The sequence below is a fragment of the Fusarium solani genome, assembly GCF_023522795.1.
Source record: "Fusarium solani strain SB1 chromosome Unknown bctg00000009, whole genome shotgun sequence".
Lineage (NCBI taxonomy): Eukaryota > Fungi > Ascomycota > Sordariomycetes > Hypocreales > Nectriaceae > Fusarium > Fusarium solani.
The window spans coordinates 3,194,107-3,211,859 of NW_027072144.1; the positions used below are offsets into that span (position 1 = coordinate 3,194,107).

At 48.2% G+C, this 17,753-nt stretch overlaps 6 protein-coding genes across 6 annotated transcripts; 3 read left to right on the plus strand and 3 right to left on the minus strand.

Moving 5' to 3' along the window:
* Positions 1-1,048: 1,048 nt before the first annotated feature.
* MRS44_014045 (uncharacterized protein) lies at positions 1,049-1,585 on the minus strand (the record flags this gene model as incomplete). Its single annotated transcript, XM_065617479.1, has 1 exon — positions 1,049-1,585. One exon carries the CDS (start codon positions 1,583-1,585, stop codon positions 1,049-1,051), a length of 537 nt encoding a protein of 178 aa, XP_065473551.1.
* Positions 1,586-7,192: 5,607 nt separating this feature from the next.
* MRS44_014046 (uncharacterized protein) lies at positions 7,193-7,606 on the minus strand (the record flags this gene model as incomplete). The annotated part of the gene is made up of 1 exon (XM_065617480.1): positions 7,193-7,606. One exon carries the CDS (start codon positions 7,604-7,606, stop codon positions 7,193-7,195), a length of 414 nt encoding a protein of 137 aa, XP_065473552.1.
* A 417-nt stretch (positions 7,607-8,023) lies between these two features.
* On the plus strand, positions 8,024-8,908 carry MRS44_014047 (uncharacterized protein; the record flags this gene model as incomplete). Its single annotated transcript, XM_065617481.1, has 1 exon — positions 8,024-8,908. One exon carries the CDS (start codon positions 8,024-8,026, stop codon positions 8,906-8,908), a length of 885 nt encoding a protein of 294 aa, XP_065473553.1.
* Positions 8,909-10,299: 1,391 nt separating this feature from the next.
* On the minus strand, positions 10,300-11,804 carry MRS44_014048 (uncharacterized protein; the record flags this gene model as incomplete). Its single annotated transcript, XM_065617482.1, has 3 exons — positions 10,300-11,004; positions 11,068-11,703; positions 11,763-11,804. 3 exons carry the CDS (start codon positions 11,802-11,804, stop codon positions 10,300-10,302), a joined length of 1,383 nt encoding a protein of 460 aa, XP_065473554.1.
* Positions 11,805-14,047: 2,243 nt separating this feature from the next.
* Positions 14,048-15,748, plus strand: MRS44_014049 (uncharacterized protein; the record flags this gene model as incomplete). The annotated part of the gene is made up of 1 exon (XM_065617483.1): positions 14,048-15,748. One exon carries the CDS (start codon positions 14,048-14,050, stop codon positions 15,746-15,748), a length of 1,701 nt encoding a protein of 566 aa, XP_065473555.1.
* A 904-nt stretch (positions 15,749-16,652) lies between these two features.
* Positions 16,653-17,420, plus strand: MRS44_014050 (uncharacterized protein; the record flags this gene model as incomplete). The annotated part of the gene is made up of 2 exons (XM_065617484.1): positions 16,653-16,752; positions 16,804-17,420. The coding sequence occupies 2 exons, from the start codon at positions 16,653-16,655 to the stop codon at positions 17,418-17,420; spliced, it is 717 nt and encodes a 238-aa protein (XP_065473556.1).
* Between the last annotated feature and the right edge of the window lie 333 nt (positions 17,421-17,753).

Here is a 17,753-nt window from a genome sequence, read left to right on the forward strand (position 1 = left end):
CAGCGGTCCTCTCTGCTTGATCTCTGTCTATATCTTTTTCAATAAGGCCAGGTTACAACGTCATACAATGCCAGAATTTCCACACTAGTCATGCTTTAGTTACATGAATTTTAGCCCGTAATGTTGTACTTTGTACATACGTCTATGCTTCCAAGGCATTGGTAGACTGTCACTCGAGATATGCAATGTCCTCGAGTACGCTGAAGGGCCCTATCTAGTCATTCAAAGCGCTCGTTGAAATCCGATTCAAGGATTCGACGATCGGGTGTTTGGAGGCAGTATCTTTACTAATGAGAAAACCTCGATGCTACCGGCCAACAGATTAAAGTACCTATCTACTCCCAGCACTACACCTTCCTCGCACACTTTCAAGGTTATACGCCGAGTCTGCACTCGATATTGGGTTGATTTGTCATCCACTACCTAAGGAGAAGAAGGTGGCGATGAACGTAGGCGACCCAAAGGCGCTTCTAGGTTAGACCCCCTCGCGGAATTACAGCATGGGGACAGAGAGATACCTGACATACAAGATGTAAATAAAAGAATACTAGACTACAGTAAAATTCAAAATATGTTGAATCATAACGAGACGAGGCGCTCACTAATTGCGAGTCGCGTTTGGAGATTAAGAGTGACTCGTCAGATGAAAGATACACGGCGGCATCGTGACTGCCAAATGCGGCAAGCTAACCCGTCCCTACGTGGGATTAAGACAAGACTGAATATGGTGGTGGCCCGTCATCACCCACGCTCGTTTCCACCTCGACCATGTCAGGCCCACGGCATTTGCTCTCTTCTGCAGCAAGGCGACAGGCACAAGCGGGCACCTATTGAACACAAAGCATATGCTGGGGTGTCACGTGCGGGTCGGGGGTCCTGAGATTACGGACAGAAACAGTAGATCATTCAGGGCCAGACATAAAAGACAACACAACATGAATACACTGATTTGGGATCAACGGACCGAATACACGTACTGTCTGACAGCACCTCGCCAAGTCTATGCAGCGCATCCCAGCAGGAAGCTACAACCGCCACATTTGAAGTGCTAATAGTAAGTACGCTTTCTTAGGATCTTTATCGAGATCCAGTTGCACACATCTTTATCTAGAGACACTACAGGCACCTTCTCGAGAAAGTCTCGTACCTGCTCGTAGCGGTACCGCCTGTTCGTGCCACGGACCTTATCCATAAGATGTACGATGGCGTCGGGAGACAGGACCCACCTGCGCTCCAGCGCAATTCCCTTGCCAAAGGCATCGACGACTCCGTCTCGAGTCCACAGAAGTGAGTGGACAAGTATAGCAATAAGGAGACCGTGACGCGCCGCGGTTAATCGCAGATCCTCCCTCGGGATCAGACGATCACTTCGCGAAAAGAGAGACTGGATGGAAACTGTCGCTAAGAATATGCGGACCTGCCAGGAGCGTTCGTCCCTCATGGTGTGTCGAAAGCGACCATATCGGTCGAGAAAGAAATATGACCCATCAGCCCATTGATGAGAAGCGAGACTTTCTAAGGCTTCTAGCTCCTCCAGAGCGGCCTTCACCTTCTCAGGTCCGATGTAGGCGGGCACGTAGGTCATGGCCATTCCTTCGCGACTCTGTCGTAAATCCTGCCACAGGATGATCTTCCGATCTAATGTCCCCACCCAGGACACAAATCACCGGCGCGACCTTTCGTGTCGTTGAACCCTCTCGGATTTCCGAAAATGGATGTTCGCGCTCTGCCCTCGCCCATTTCCAATTCTCCGTCGCCCGACGACCGTCTCGACTCTCTGTCCTTCGAAAGTGATGGGCAAGACAACAACCCGTACTTGAAAACGTGCCCCGCGCAAAATACAAACACATTTTGGATGGATATCTAAATTTTACTCGACCCTTGGGTCGCACAATGATGGAAAGCCCAGCTTCCCTCGTCCCCTGCGTGGAGTACGCCACACCCTTAAGTGCTCACTCTTCGCCGTGAGCTTATGCAGGAGTTGGGTGGACTCTACTTTGTTGCATCATCCTCTTACAGGCGCCCAATTATGCCTCTACAGCTCCAGGGTTTAGACCAGCCATCCCTCCCCGCTCCCTGCTGTCGGGATGTTTATTCACAGGGACGTGGCAAGAACCTAAACCCGCCAAAGGCCATTTCAGACCGAGCTGAAAAGTACCGTATCTGAGCCGGGCAGGACAGATGAGCTTTGTCAAGCAGTTCCACAACGCCGTTCCATCAGTAGGTACCGAGGGTAGGACGAAGGAGTGGACTTGCTAAGCGCCCAGTAATACGGTAGTTCGGAGAACAAGTTGAGGAAAGCGAACGATTACTCGTAGCTAGGGGGCCCAAGGGCGGTGGTCCTTCTCTTTTGTCAAACAGGGTTTGAACGAAGGTAGATATCATGGAGCAGAGCGACAAGAAGGTGCTGGCCCCTTGTCCTGAATGGAACACGAAGTGAGTCGCGCGGGAGGTTATGAGTGAGGGTGCTAGGCTTCTTACGTGAACATCGTAGATGGACTTGCGTGTAGGCCTAATGTTTCGATTGTTTGGAATGAAGCTGGAAGGAGCGATCGAGATTCTTCTCCATAGCAGCATCACACTCCGGGATGGGATATGACACTTTTCGAGTAGCGTCTCTTGGACTTGTTGGTCAAACTATCTTCTGGAGGAAGGAGCTTGATACGGGAGGAATCTTTCCGGTCATAAAATCGTGCAAAAGTTGAAACTGCTTTGCCCTACCTCTTTGCTCCAACACGGGTGAGAATTGCATATGTTTGCGAGTAAGCACCCGCTACAGCGCTCCAACGATAACCCTAGCCAACTATAGGAAGTACCGCATTCTATTTCTTAGTTTGAGCGCTAATCTAGGTGTAGTTAGATGTCTTGGTTTTTTTCTCTTCTCTCAATTCTATATAAACTAGATGACACAAACGGAAAGTGAAATATACATAAATCTTAAATAAGATACACTCGAGTGGGAGAGAGGTACTTCCAAAGGTAGATCGTGAACAGTCTCAGGTGATCAGATACCATATCGAGTCTACGGAGGGGGGCAAGCCGTCGAGCGGTGCCGGAGTGGATTGACTAGTTGAGTTAGCCTCGACTGATCACTTCCCTTCGAAGCTGACTGCAAATTACGATACTCGGGAAGAATGACTTGAGAACAAAACTGGAATAGTCTATACGGTATTCATATAAAAATATATACAAGGAGAGAAAATACTCTCTAGTGTTGTTCTATATACACAACGCACCTTGATATTGGAAAAGATCTAGGCGCCAAATAAAATTGATCACCATGGGTTACAATAATTCTCTACGCAACTCATGCACAAGATTACTGAGAACAGGTCGGTCGGTCTGTAGCCCATAGGTTTAAGGTTGCATGCCGCGAAGGGGAGGTTTGGTATATTACGTTGAGGTAATAGGCCTGTTTCCCCTCTGTAAGGTCCGAATCAAAGTTTCAAAGAGGACGAGACAGCTCACGATGGTCGGTCCCATGACGAATGTGGCGAGGCCCAGGAGCCCAGCTTGGTTGCCTAAGAAACTGAAGGGAACAGGTGCGAATCGTGCTGAACAGTACAAAACGATAGAGCTTGTACTGGTTACCTTATGTGTCGGGGCGGAACGGCTAGTATACTTACATTGTAGCGCGACGAAGAACCCAGGCAAAACTGCGCTGCCAAATCCAACATATCCAAAGGAGTATTATGCCTCCATGCATGGGGGAGCTGGGCATTCGATGCTCGAGAGTGACGGCTCTCATGCTCGCAACCAGACTACTATACGTCTCCTTGGCTGCCTTGAGCCAATGAGAGTCGAGGTTGTAACCTTGGAGCAAAGCTGTGGACAGATACTGGATCATCAGCTTTGTCCGATTAAGAAATTCCGTTGGTGAGAGTACATCCAGCTGGCGAAAGGGAAATTTACCCCGTGAAATTTGGGCAAATAGGTCGTAGAATTTCCATATCAGAACAACAAAACTTGTAGAATCAAGGGGTGTAATGTTGCGAGCTCCTTCTGTCTTAGCGCTACCCTTGGCCATAGCTCCGATCATAGGTCGTTCGATAGAAATCATTGGACTTCAATGCCAACGGGTTCTTTCAGGCCTATAAGTACATTTTCGTAATGGTCAATCTTGAACGTCGATGCTCAGCCACTTCGGCAAACGTTGCCACCATTGGCGCATTCCGCAGGTCCTGAACAACGCCAAGCACCCGAGCACCAAACTGGGCCACGCATTTCAAGGGGCTTCTCTAAGCGCTGGTTCTGGATGGAAGAGAAAGCAGACTTTCGGGGCATGTCTAATGTCGAAGGATACCTTCGCTGGCAGCTGTTGGTCGTGTCTTCAATGTCAGCTGAGTGGGGGGAGGGGGCCAATTTTGGCCCCTGATCTAAAGATAAGGCTGTAGACGGGATGCCTATTTTATCTATTCACCACGACCGTAAGAGACAATCATCAAATTTCCTTCGAGTTTGGTTTTTACATACATACGTATTCTTCCACACGTTCTTTCCCTCGTCTCTTCCTGTCAGGCACGCCCTTTCTCCTCTCCCCCATACGGCAAGCATTATCACAAAATTTGTGTCCAGTTTCGCTACTCTCACCATGAAAAAAACTCAAGCTGTTGTGGTTTCTGTTCGTTGCTTTAGATGCGGATGTTTGATAGAAGCTATGTCTACGGATGAACTCCCTGCAGCAGAAGTATCGACGAACCTATTCTACTGTCTAAGCTGTGATCATATCACAGGCTACTCCAAGGAGGTTTTGGGGAAGCAACAAGCTTCGCGCAAGATAAAGGACTCTAGCAGCTCAAGGGGAGCATAATATGAGTTGAAGTTGCATGTAAATGCATAGGTCTAGAATATGATCATTGATATACATCCATTACTAAATGCAAAATTAGGCAATTCAAAGAACTCTCAATGTCCTTAGCAGCATTACTACCTGCTGTGGAAAGTAGAATTTAATATTGTTAGTTATGGAGGATTAATTCATCACAGACATTCGTGACTATCTCTTAACAAGGTAGCTCAAGTCGGGCTACTTGTGTAAGCTTGAGGCTTTGCTTCACAGTCAGCTTCTTTTACTAAATCATGCATGTATGCCACACAGTGAACCCAAAGGACTATTATCGCTAACGTACAGACTTGTCTCCTGATTTCCTTTGAAAACCATGTGAAGCCATCGTATTTATTACTCCTCGTATGTCTATTCATCTGCAAGGCCCCATTATGAAGCATTGTTCCTAGAAGGCTAACTTGGAGGCTAGTAATGCGCCCGCTTTTCATCAGGGCCTTCATTATCGCGGTTGGAGCGTTCCCTACCACCATATTGACTTCATAAATTCGGCCAAGTCGGTAAGTGTTTTGATCCCTATCACTTTCTGATCAAAGCTGTAGTAACATAGAAATAAGACAAACAATTTTCCTTGTATTTCTCTCTTAACTTCCTTTCCCTTACTGTCGAGAGACTCTGCCAAAAGCTCCCGGTAAATTGCTGCAGATCACGTCTGAAGTAGCTATTCATAGTCATGAGGAGAGTTTTCCTTCTGCCGGCCTACAGGACTACACTACCTGGCCATTGCGGATTCGGTACTTGATCACCCAGAAAATGCCAGTGGGCTCGACAAACTTCATGGGTCCAATTTTCGCTTCTTCCCGACCCCAGCGTGGTTCTGCCAATCCTCATTTGTAAATCTCCACAACTGGTTGCGAAGGTCGCAAATGACATTGTTCAGCTTCGATATCTCATCGGTTAACTGACACACGTTGTGATGCAGAGAAACAATGTGGAAGCATTGCGTCTTGATGGTGCTGTCTCTTTCATTTAGTTGACTGATCTTTTCGCTCATTGCCTCCTTGTGCTGATCAAGTTCCAACTCGAGGATGTCTATACGAATTTCCTGCTCATCGAGTTTTCCCTCAAGTTTGTACGAGGCATTGATAGAAGTCTTGCTATCAGATGCACATGGATTGCCGCTAGATTGGTGAAATATGTTTTGGAAAGACTGTGGCTGTAGTGGCTTGGCTGACGTGGCCTCATTTTCGAAGCAACTCCATTCTGAGACAGTGCCGAGAGACATCATAAACCTGGGACGTTGAACTTTGAATCCGATCCTTGAGCCTAGAGCCACGGTTGTACACTTGAGAATTTGAGCTCGAGCTTTATTATATAAACTGCAGACAAGGCCAAAACTGGCGTTGCATAGAGCATATGACGGCCACATATGTAAGGGGAGCCGGAAAAGGACAAAGTTCTCAAATTCTGAAACCGAGAAAGAGGTGAACGTCCCCAAGCAAATGTCTAATTTGAGAATCAAAAATGAATTGACACATGCCACCAACGACAACGTAATTTACCTGATTTCTAGCCAAAGGCATGCGGTTCGGTTAACATATATTCAACCTCACCTTGAATACGTATTGTGCCTTCGTAAAAGCACTTGCTGCATGCAAGGATGTGTTCCTGCACCTGCTTCCAGCTTCTTCATCAGTTACTCTGCTTTTGGCGAACAAAAGGTTCTTTTCTATTCTTCCCTTCCGAGTCTAAAAGCAACTGTCAAACTCTTCACTCCAACTGAGGCAATACTTTACAGGGACACTCATTTGGCTACTCGACTTGGGTCATAATTCAACACCAGAAGTCTCCGCGCTGGCAATATCAGGAGAAGGTTGTCGGGGCGTTTACGTTATAAAATCGAGCCCCATTGAGCCCCTGTGATCCTGCCGTAGCCATTTTCATGAACCATGTCACAAGACTCAGTTAGAGATCTAAATCGACCTATTCAATAATAGTGGCACGACTATGGTCACTTGGAAATCTATTCGCCACTCGCCATCAAAAGGACGGGGGAAATGTTGTTCAACTCTCGATAGCGTCTCCAAAGGGGGGCTGCACCCAATCACAACATGGCTGCGATCAAAAATGGGCACCTTGTTACTAAAATAATGCGTATAGCGGCCCCTTCGTAGGGCTATGAATAGGATATTCTATATTGTTCAATCGTCCACGCAATCCTGGGATTATTTTTGAGATCTCATGAATCCACCCCATGCAATAAGATTGAAGTTTATTTGCAGTCCGCAGTTAACTTTTCTGTATCAGTATCGTACTGCTCAGCCTATGGTGGTCATTGGCAATTGCTTACTATGTCCCAGCCTGCATCTTATCTAGTTTGCACACTTGAAAGGTTTCCATATCTTGATTCTAAACCGTTCCACCACTATGGTATTCGGGCTCGAGTAGCTGAAGCACCGAAGGCGGGCTATCCGGTTTGGGCACAAGACTCACTCCGTCGAGCGTTGAAGTTTTAAGCGAATCGACAGAAAGTGTTGGATCTATTTGCATCCCGTAAGATGGCCGAGGTTGACTTTTATTGCCAGATATTCCAGCGCTTAATGATATGATCAACTGGTTCTGGGTGTCGGCCATCTGGTCATACGTAGCCTTGTAGGCAAGCAGTCGCTCCTTTCGGGCTTGCATGTTCGCGATTTGCTGCCTCAGTTGATCGTTTTCAGAGCTTAATCGACCGCCAAATTGCAACCATTGGTGTAGCTGGTCCCAGAATGCTTCTGGAACCGGAGAATCGTTTCCAACGATATTATTGAGAGGACTTGACATCGTGGTTCGCAAAGCAGGATTTTGAGGAGCGGCTGCGGAATAGCGATAGCCGGCAGCTAGCGCATAGTATAAGTACAGAGGCAGAGGGTTGCTCTTTGACTGACTTGTCCAAAAAGATCGGTTTTTGCTGATTGGGCTAGATAACTCACGGCCTTTTTCCGGCGTCCAGTTCCGAAAGTGTCATATCGATGACGAAGTAGGGGTTGAATTTTCAAATCGATTGGCGAGCAACATTGAAGTCGTCCCATTGCTGAGGCGAATGAGGATTAATTCTTTCTAGGACGTAGAAGAAATCTCTGCTCTTTTTCAGATGTTTCAGCATCGTTTATTGTAACCTTTCGGCCCGCAGATTGTTGCTGACTCCCAGCGTAGCCGCATTCAACTTCTTTCTATGTGCTCGGCTTTCGACAACGAACCATGCAACCCCCCGACTATCACAGGATGCATGAACATAACTCCTCGCTCCGGTCTCCAATCTCTCCGCATAGAGCAACAAACGGCCATTCAATCTATGCGTCTCTCAAAATTCAGATCGACGAACTCATCGATACTTTCAGAGAGAGTCAACCAAATGGCGCCCCTGAACCGATCTCGCCAGAGCAAACGGTCTCACATGAAGCCAAGATTCAACAGAGTCTGCCCTATTTTAAGGGTAGATTCAGCACTCCAGCCACAGGCTTGGAGCAGCGGAAACCCCCGCCGGCCCTGGCCCAAGTGAAGAAGTGCTTCAGAAGATCACTGTTTGCATCTAAAAAGTTTGGCCAAGAAATTGGCGACTCTTGGACAAGAAGGTCGAATCAACGGACTGTCCATTCAACTGGTTCGGCAGAAAATATCGTATCTCGTGGTGACGTTGACGTGAATTTCCGGGTGGCACAAGAGCTTTCCGGCCACTTATTAGTGCCCTCATCACAAGAACACTATCCGCCACTTACCGTCCCCTCCGGTCCTCTCTTCCCTAATCGGTCGACTACCATGCTTGGCCTGGATCGACCGAATAACAATAGCCTAGAAGCCTGGCACGAAGGGCAACCGCTTCTCGAAACCCTACCAGGTCCAGAGCCTGCTATGAAGAGTTACTTCGATACATCATCCGAGACCGAGATAGAAGCAAGCCGCCATCTGATTTATAAACGAAGAATATCGAAAATGAAAGACCATACTTTTAGATGGCTTCGAGAAACTTTCAGCCTCGATGAGGAAGAGAAGGCCTTCTTTATGGCCCGCAGAAGCATGAGATCAGAAATGTCAGTTGCCGAACAGCGAAGCACTCAATTTAGCTACGGCAGGAGAGTGAGGTAGGCGAAGGAAACTTTGACTATATTTGGGGGTTGGTATGGGTTTGAACGTACAATACCAAAGGCTGCATCTGTCGTCTCTCTGTCGTTGGAAACAAAGATTAAAATGCTTGTAGGACGTCATCTACTTCAGTTTTGACCCTTCCCCTTGGTTGTTCAGCAAATACTACCGTTGCCTATAAAACAATTTATGTATCAATTGCTCCACGTTTCATCATAAGTGGCTACGTTTCAAGCTTGTCATGGGACTTTATAGAGTGCCCGATGGGGTTGTGTCAGACAGTACGTGCATTCGGTCCATTGGTTGATGTTGAATATGTGGGGTGTCACGTGTGGGTCAAGGATCTTAAGATGAAAAGCAGGTCCTTCAGGGGCAGATACTGAACCAGAACACGAACACAACACGAATACACTGATTCAACCAATGGACCGAATATACGTACTGTCTGATAGTTGATTCGGTGTATTCGTGTTGTTTTTCGTTAAGTATCTGCCCCTGAAGGACCTGCTTTTCATCCTAAGATCCTTGACCCACACGTGACACCCCACATATTCAACAGGTTGTGCCTCGCTAGTAGGTGTGGTACTACCCGCAGCCTCACTTTGCGTCGGTAATTCCACCCCAAGCACTTGGGACAGCCTCCTGATTTTCCAACAAAACGCCCAGCGGACCAAGTATTTTTGGTTCCTTAAGTACAAAGCAGCAACGGAGTCCATTGTAAAAGACTGATGGCTTGATGGCCTCAGAAGGTGAATTTTGCGTCAGACTACGTCCTAGCCTGGCCATTTCACTTCAAAACGCGTGAGTAGGAAGCCACAGAATGTTCCGAGTGGTTTTACGCAAGACGCACACGGGATCGTCTCGTGACGTAATTAAAACCAGGGTTCCTCGTTCCGTTGATGCTTGGTGAAAATTCGATTTGTAATGCGCTTCGGTTTAAGATAACCGCCAGAGTCCGAGGCGAATTTCTCGTGCTAGTTTCTATGATGGCTTGTGATCGCGGTTCGCAAATTCCATTGTCGTACAGAAGGACCTTCCAAAGCAGTGCCAACCTCGGGGCACCTCCACCAACGATGCAGACAGTAGCTGACCAATTTCTATCCACTACCAGCTGGAACTACATGTTCCTGTGTTCGTGGCGATTGGGTGGAAGACCTCTATAATGTGCACCGGGAGCAGCACAGGAGCCAAAGACGTCGTAAAGTAAACATCCCAAGCCCCAACGTGGCAGCGCTCATCATAAATCAATCAAATCAACTTTGAGGTAAAAGTTGATTTGTTTGATGGGCCTTCGGTCCAAAGTTGATTTGTTTGATTTGATTGGCTCATCTCAATCAATTGTATGGGAGGCCTATGTATTGGGTATGTGAAGGTATTACGCCGGATCCAAAGCCTCAATTACCGACCCAACTGCCCAGCTTTACCCCGCCGTGTCGGACCCAGTTCCTCAGACAATGAACTCGCTCCAGCGTGTCTGCGCCCATTGCGAGCCTTTGCGATGTTGGTGTCAGCTTGGCTAGGCTGAACTGCCTCTCACAGTCGGTTGCCATAGCCGGAATGGCAAAGACATCCAAGGCAAAGCTGCTTAGCACCGGGAATGAAGGCTTGTGGTCCCTCCACCATTGGATTGGCTCTTGCGTATCTTGTGGCTCAAGACGGAGGTATTTGTCCATCTCGCTAACACTGCTGCTCGTTGCAAATGCCTTTTTCGTTCTGCTGTTGATCCATTGCGTGTAGTGATCATCCTCTTTACCCCTGTTCGTTAATGATGAAGCAGACTTCGACTGTAAGTCGTCCGTCCGCTGGTTCGATTGATACCACCGCGCGAAGTAGTCCTTTATGCCCGCCTTCGCATCGCGAACCCAGGCCAATTGCTCCTTAGTGGCCCAAGTAGCCTCCAACCAGCTGATGCCGAATCTCGGATGAAGGATGACTGCTGCCGCAAACAAGGGAGATTCTCCGAGCTTGCTGTAGTACTCATCCAGCTTCTTCCAGCCGTTGTTGATCGATGCCCGAATATATGCTCGGTGGTCTGCTGGTAATGAGCTCTTCTGGGAAATCTTAGACGCCGGTGGCTTATCAAACGCCGCATACTCAGCCTAAGAATGCTCCGGCAAGGCAGCTACCGTGAAAGTTGGCGCTTGACTTCGCTGTTGGGATACATAGACGTCTTCCCCATCGAGGCGAGCAGGGCGACGGCGGGAACGGGCCGACCGGATATTAGTCCCCCTCAGAGGCGCAGACGCTCTTCCAATTAGTTCGGGATCATTTAGATTCGTCGCCCTTATTGTTTCGGTCGTGAACTCATTATAGAAGCCTTTCCAGTCTTCAAAATGCTTGAGCAGGTATTCCATTCCTACCAGAACTTCCCACAGGCGCCCATGACTGTCGCCTTTACCGGAGCCTTGGGTTCGCATCGTCTGATGATATAGAGGCGTAAGTATCTCGTTGACCTCACCAAGCACGCGCCAATCCTCGTTGGATAAGATGTCATCAGCAGGGATACGTTTTTCTTCGTCTTTCTCGCCTTCGAGTGCAAAGATGTAGGCCCTGATGTCAGTCTGCTTCCGCAAAGCCCTCTTTATCATCATATAAGTAGAATTCCACCGCGTCTCATTATTCAAGATACCCTCAAGCTCGGCGGTTAATTCCTCGCAAAGATAGTACCCTTCGTCCTCCTGCTCGTGAGCGATGCGCTTGAAATATTCGCTGCGCTGAGGTGAGGATCTGATAAACTTGACGATATTGTGCAGCTTCCCAATTGGGCCCTTCGAACGCCAATAGCGAAGATCCTGCTCCTAAAGACCTCTCATGCCATTGATATCTAACTCTAGCTCGAAAGATTCGGCGTCTTTACCAAAAAGAAACGCGCGGGCGACAAGGTTAAGAACGTGGCCATAGCAACGCATGCGACGGGCCTTAATATCAGCAGGCCGAATCGAAGGGTCAATCTGCCAGTAGAAGTAAGAGAGTCATATATCATTCACAGTCACGTTATCAGAGATAACAGTGCCAACCTATCCTCTGATATCCCACAGTTGAACGATTTCTAACAGTGTCTCGGCAAGATTCTCACCACTGTGAATACCTAGCTAACGGCATAGAGCGAGCAGCCTAGATTATTAGTTCCCGAATTTGTCGATAAATTGTGCAAAAACTGCTATTATCGCAAGACGATTCGGTGATATCCAGAGATCAAAGCTAATATGTATTTTCGTTATGGCGCTGCCCAGCTCCGCTTTAATAATATGCGCCTTAGACTCGAAGATCTTCTAAAGCTCTCTAGTAATAGAACTACTACTCCAAGGAATTTAGAGTACTAATTCATAGTCGAACTAATAGAAGAGCTCCTTCAGAAACTTATGCTCGAATATTATGAAGGGCACATCACTATCAATAACGAACCCAACACTAAGTTCTTATACAGCTTTGACCTTTGCCTTTGGTATCATGCTCTAGTCAAGCCGCGGTCGTTTGGGGGTTGCAAAGGACTAGAGATCGATCGCGCTATCGTCGCTGGGGCTTGATTGACTCGCTGGGGTGATCCGATGGGCTCTATGCAAGTCAGTATATGGGATATGTTGGTATAGAGGATGGATCCATATTTGCGAAGATAATCTGCTGCAGAAGATATCGCTTATACTGAGAAGAATTCTGGCCGACCCTTCGTGTCGCATCGGCTGCAGCACCGCACATAACCGATGGGCTAATCCTAGTGATTCAATTCAATAAAGAACATGCCATGCGATCTAATCCAACTTTTTCTGCCTTTTGCACCTTTCCGAGCTAGCGAAGCGTCTTGAACGAAGCGGCGGTTCTTCCAGACGACCTTCGGTAAATCCTCAATAGTCGGGTTAGGGGGCAGCTCCCCGACCGAAGCCTCCTCAAGCTACTTAGCCACGGTCCTTGGTTGAGACAGTCGCGAGAACACAGAGGGAAAAAGTGGCGTAGGGCAAGGCATCGAACTCACCGGCGAAAGGCTCGCCGGTGTAGAGGGTAGTAGCAAGTCCGACATCTTATCGCTAGTGCCATGTCTTGTTGACAGCGAAATTAACGCGTCGCGGTAGGGTGCAAAGGGAGCGCGTCATCCTGCCAAGGGTTAGTATGCGTTAGGCGGCGATAGCAGGTACCAATGAGGCTACGGCTTCATATAGGGCTAAGAAGTATCGCCTATCTGTGGCCATCTTGTACAGGGTAAGACTGGGCGGAGGGCACGTCCAGGTTTAATCTTTTTGGGCAGTTCAGATGCAGCATGGCATATATCATATCAACTTTATCAAATCATGTCAACTTACAAATCACTAAAATTGATTTGATTGAGGCAAGGAATTGACTAAGTTGATTGATTTGATTGGGGTGATTGATTGATTGAGTTGATTTATGATGAGCGCTGCAACGTGGCTGCCTGGCGGGCAACACCGTCACACTCTGGAAGCACCCTCGCCCAACTAGCGATACAGATGGCCGAGACAACCTCGAATAGGCTCCGATGGGGATCATCCCATCCTGAAAAGGCGATAGTCTTAGCACCAAAACCAGGCCCTTATGAAAATGATCTCGTGACTCACCATAATGATGCCATAATTTCTCAGCCGTGCCGCCTCTCGATTCCACGTGTCGTATTGCCCACTGGCCACGACTTGGCTGAATAAAGCACGTCCAACGGGGCGTTTATACTTCCTTCATCCGTTGGAGACATGCTAGAGATCCATGACTCGATTACAGCGGGCTTGTCTGGGTTGATATCGACGGTGATGGGTCGAAGACGTCGTAGGATCGGGGTTATGCGTAACCCTGAAGCTCGCGCTACGTTATGTGCAGGCTTCCGAGCATCAAGAAGTTGGTCCGGCATGGTTCTCGTCGTTCTGCTAGTGTCAAATCCAGGTTGATGTGAACGTGCACTGAGGTTGCAATGAAACAAACCTTATGACTATGTTCGGTGCCTCATGCAAGTCCATATTTGGGCAAGAGGAGATATGATTGAGCTCAAGGCCAATCCTCCGCTTGGATTTAGACCCGTTCAAACTCGGAAGTTACACTTGCTTGGGCCGGTATTCGCCGTTTTCCAATGCAGCATGCTTCCGCAACCAAGCTTATAAGTCAAAGTCGTTCACTCGCACCTCAGTCCATACCAGGGCGAATATGAGAGGGCTGGACCAATCGCTTCGTGAATTACCGTCGACTCCTCTGTCATCGCAGGATCTATCTCAATGGCAGAGGGCAGTGGAACGTGTCCTGCGTTACTACCCTTCTTGGAACCCTCTAGGAGAGAAGCAACCAGTGTACGATCATCTTGTGGCACAAGATCAGACGTCGAGTGACTGCGCTACGAAAGTCAGAGAACTAGTTCACATTGAAGACGACATTATTACACCGTCCAGAAGGTGCTTGGCACAAACAGGCAATATCTCAATGGCTGATATTCTCGCGTATCTCGAGCTACTGCGAAAGTCAAACATCGGCGTCCACATCACGACAGTCATACCACGCCGCGAACTCGATTCAGTTGTTGGAGGGCTTGATCGAGAGAAAACCTGGATTGTTCCTGTCCACGATGAACTGGGCTGGGCCTTCGCAGCTGTATATCCTGATGGTATTCACAAGTACAATATGAGCGACCCACGATCAGAAACGGGCCCTTCGGCTTGGCCTAGGTCACAGTCCTGGGATACTGAAGACGCCGGCGTCATCATGCTTCTGGATATCCGTCTCATTGCCAATGGATTTGCTCACGTGGCCGATGAGGTTCTCAATGATAAGCTCCCGCACTTCAGTAACCGATTGCTGGTTGAACTCATTTGCGGGCAGCTAGACCCTGACGAGCCCACAGTTGCAGCAGCTGCAAAACACGTCACCTCTCTTCTGGGGAGCGAACAGCAAGTCGACTCCGAATATTTCCTCGCCGCCCTAGGAGACAGATTGGAGCAGAGCTACGAAGTGCCTCTAGATCATAGTCTACAGAGCGCCGAGCCACAGGCTGCCTCAGCCATCAATGGAAATATCGATAGGCCTGTCGAGAGTTCAACATCGAATGCTAGTGACCACATTTCCTTTAGCATCGCCACAAGTGCCCCAGGCGCTCCAGTTTCGCGAGGCAAGAAAAAGTCTCAGCGGCGTCGCCGTCCACCACGCCGCTCCCCAGCGTCAGAAACTCTGCCTCCGACTCAAAGCAATGATTTCAATAATATCCTGGAGGTTCTGAGCAGTGCAGTAATTGTAGCTCGCTCCGTAGGAGCTTCATCAAAAACGGAAATGCACGCCTTGTGTAGCGTCATCGAGACGACAGCACAACCCAGTGACTTTCATCACCGATTCTGCAAGGCCAACCTCTACGATCAAGTTGCCACGGAGACCATTGAAGGCTATGATATAGACCCCAGACGTCTCAGGGAATACAAGGGGTATATTGAGAAAATACGAAACGCGCAAGTACATGAGTCGGAAATCAAGGCAATTGAAGACGAGTGCCGGCTATGGATGGGCCTGCGCAAGTGGTGCGAAAGTCAGAAGATTTATGAGTATACTCTGTTGTGTGCTATCCCCAAAGGTCACCCCTTCTCTGTGTGTACTTTGACGCAGCTCCAGACTCGCTTGCATGACGACCATGATCCCCTGCGATACCTCTTGATGGACACCCAGAAGCTGTGCCAAAAAATCATAGATGGCAGTCTTCCCTCTCACTTACTCCGTGTCGAAGTATACCCAAGCAAGCAGAAGGAAGTATTCTGCCGCGATGCCTTCGCCGCATATACCAGCGTAGAAACAAATCCATTGATCCCCATACGGCCAGCTCCGCCCTCATCATTCTCTCGAACGCGCAAGCGCATCAGAAAGAGGCTTTGAGCCAAGTTAAACCGTCATCAGCCGAAATTGAACCGGGATCCCAGTTTTAGGTCACTGGTTTTGGTACCGGCGACCTTGAGAGTTGCTCGATTATAGGGAAAGACTGCAAAGAAGGATGGGATCGAGAACCAGAACCTATTTAGTAGTACGTCACTTACTACCACGGTCAGTAGGTGCTACTTTGAGCCGCGAAACATAACTCTTAGAACGGTAATGATAGCTACGAACCGATTCAACCTTGACGCCTGGATATGTTTGGTTTCTTATCCTCATTTTCAATCAAGGTAGCTGATACACAGTGTACGCTCATCCCTCAGTAGCACATTCTCGCTCATGCAATAATAGTTTAGGGGCTCTAGAAATGGCATTACGTACGAATTAGTGATTACCGTGCCATCGTGTCTCCGTATCATAAACTTAATGGTTTGTGAAACAGCTCTCTGTTGGTACATCCATTCGGACGTATAAGTCTCTTCCAGCTAGCATTCTTAAGTAATAAGCTTACATATTGTACCTGAATTCGTCTGTAGCGACTGTGTCAATGAATAAATGTTCGAAATTAGCTATTTAGAGAAATTGAAGACAGATTGACGACGAAGCCAAGCATGCTTCGAGGACATCTCTAATCATTGCGGCATGCCTTCAACTGGCATAAAAAATCGGCCATGGCTCAGAATTCCAGATTTTTGCAATCAGGAAACCAGAAGGCTAGTTTTGGAACACGATCAAAAGACCCCCAAAGGCCACTCTAGGACGATGCAGCGCACAACCTTCCGACCTTGCGCTCGAACCCCATCTGCCGATCCCTTGCCGGTACATATATTACCAGTAATTTTAACTCTCTCTTGTTCTCGGTCAACCACCTATCGTATCACTTACTGCTAAGGCAATATCCAAGTTAATCATGGCCGAGAAGGCTCCGAACTCGAGGTCACCCGTAGGCACTCGAGAAAACAGGAAGGTCGCTCGAGAACAGTGCAGGGAGGCACTTGCAGACCATATCAGTGAGATCTTTGCTTGCACGCAGGAGCGATTAAGTACCTAATTCAGACCAGACGAAAGGACAGGGTTGGAAATACAACCAAGCCAAGTTCGACTCTACCGGACAGAGAAGAGCGGATACTCATGGAAAGTTCACAGCGATCCCATCAGACCTCTCTTTTCGAGAGGCCTGAGCAGTATCGGAATCGCTGCGCTTCAAAAGCTACGTTGTGAAGTCGGCGATAGCTTTGAGGCTGTTCCGAGCAGAACAGGAGGAACTCCCCATGAGCCTGAGATTATTCCACGGCCAGCACCGAACCAATCTCATAATTCAGCCAGTCGTGGCGCAGAGACGGATTATGTAAGATTCCAAGGCGTCGACTACTACGGTCACTCATTCAGCCAACAGTTGGCGAGAGAGGAAGCTGAGTCAAGACGACTCGGGATCGAGCTTCAAAATACTAACGCACAGCTCGAGTTTTCTCTCCAGCAACTCCAAGAATGCACAGCGCAGCTCCAGGGAACTGTTAAAATGAAGGAGTACTACGAGTCCTTCCTATTGAAAATTTTCCTTGCCATGAACGACATAGGGCCAGTGGTAGAGGGGCTGCGGGAAGAGAGCTGCCGAGCTTTGAGTGGGCACAGTGATACTGAGCAAGCTCCCAACACATTTCAATATGAGAACAGGTAGTATGCTGTCCTCTAAAAGATGGTACGCCCGTCGTGAAGGTATACCTGATTCCGGAACGGTAGAGGATGGAGAGAAGCGGTTATGCCCAAGCAAGTTTAGTTGCTTAGCCTCAGTAATCTGTGCGCTCTCTGTCCCTTTCGACCCTCGCTGCTAAGTCCCTCACCAATGAACTTGTTTTCAACCCATTCTCGCCCAGCGAGGCGTTTACATGAGACCAAGTACACGCGACACGTCTAACGGTTTGTGACACAACTTTGGCTTTCTTTTGGGCATTCCCGGCCCCGGAAAGTGGATTGTTCTGACCATCCGAGCCGTATCAACTATCCTCACACC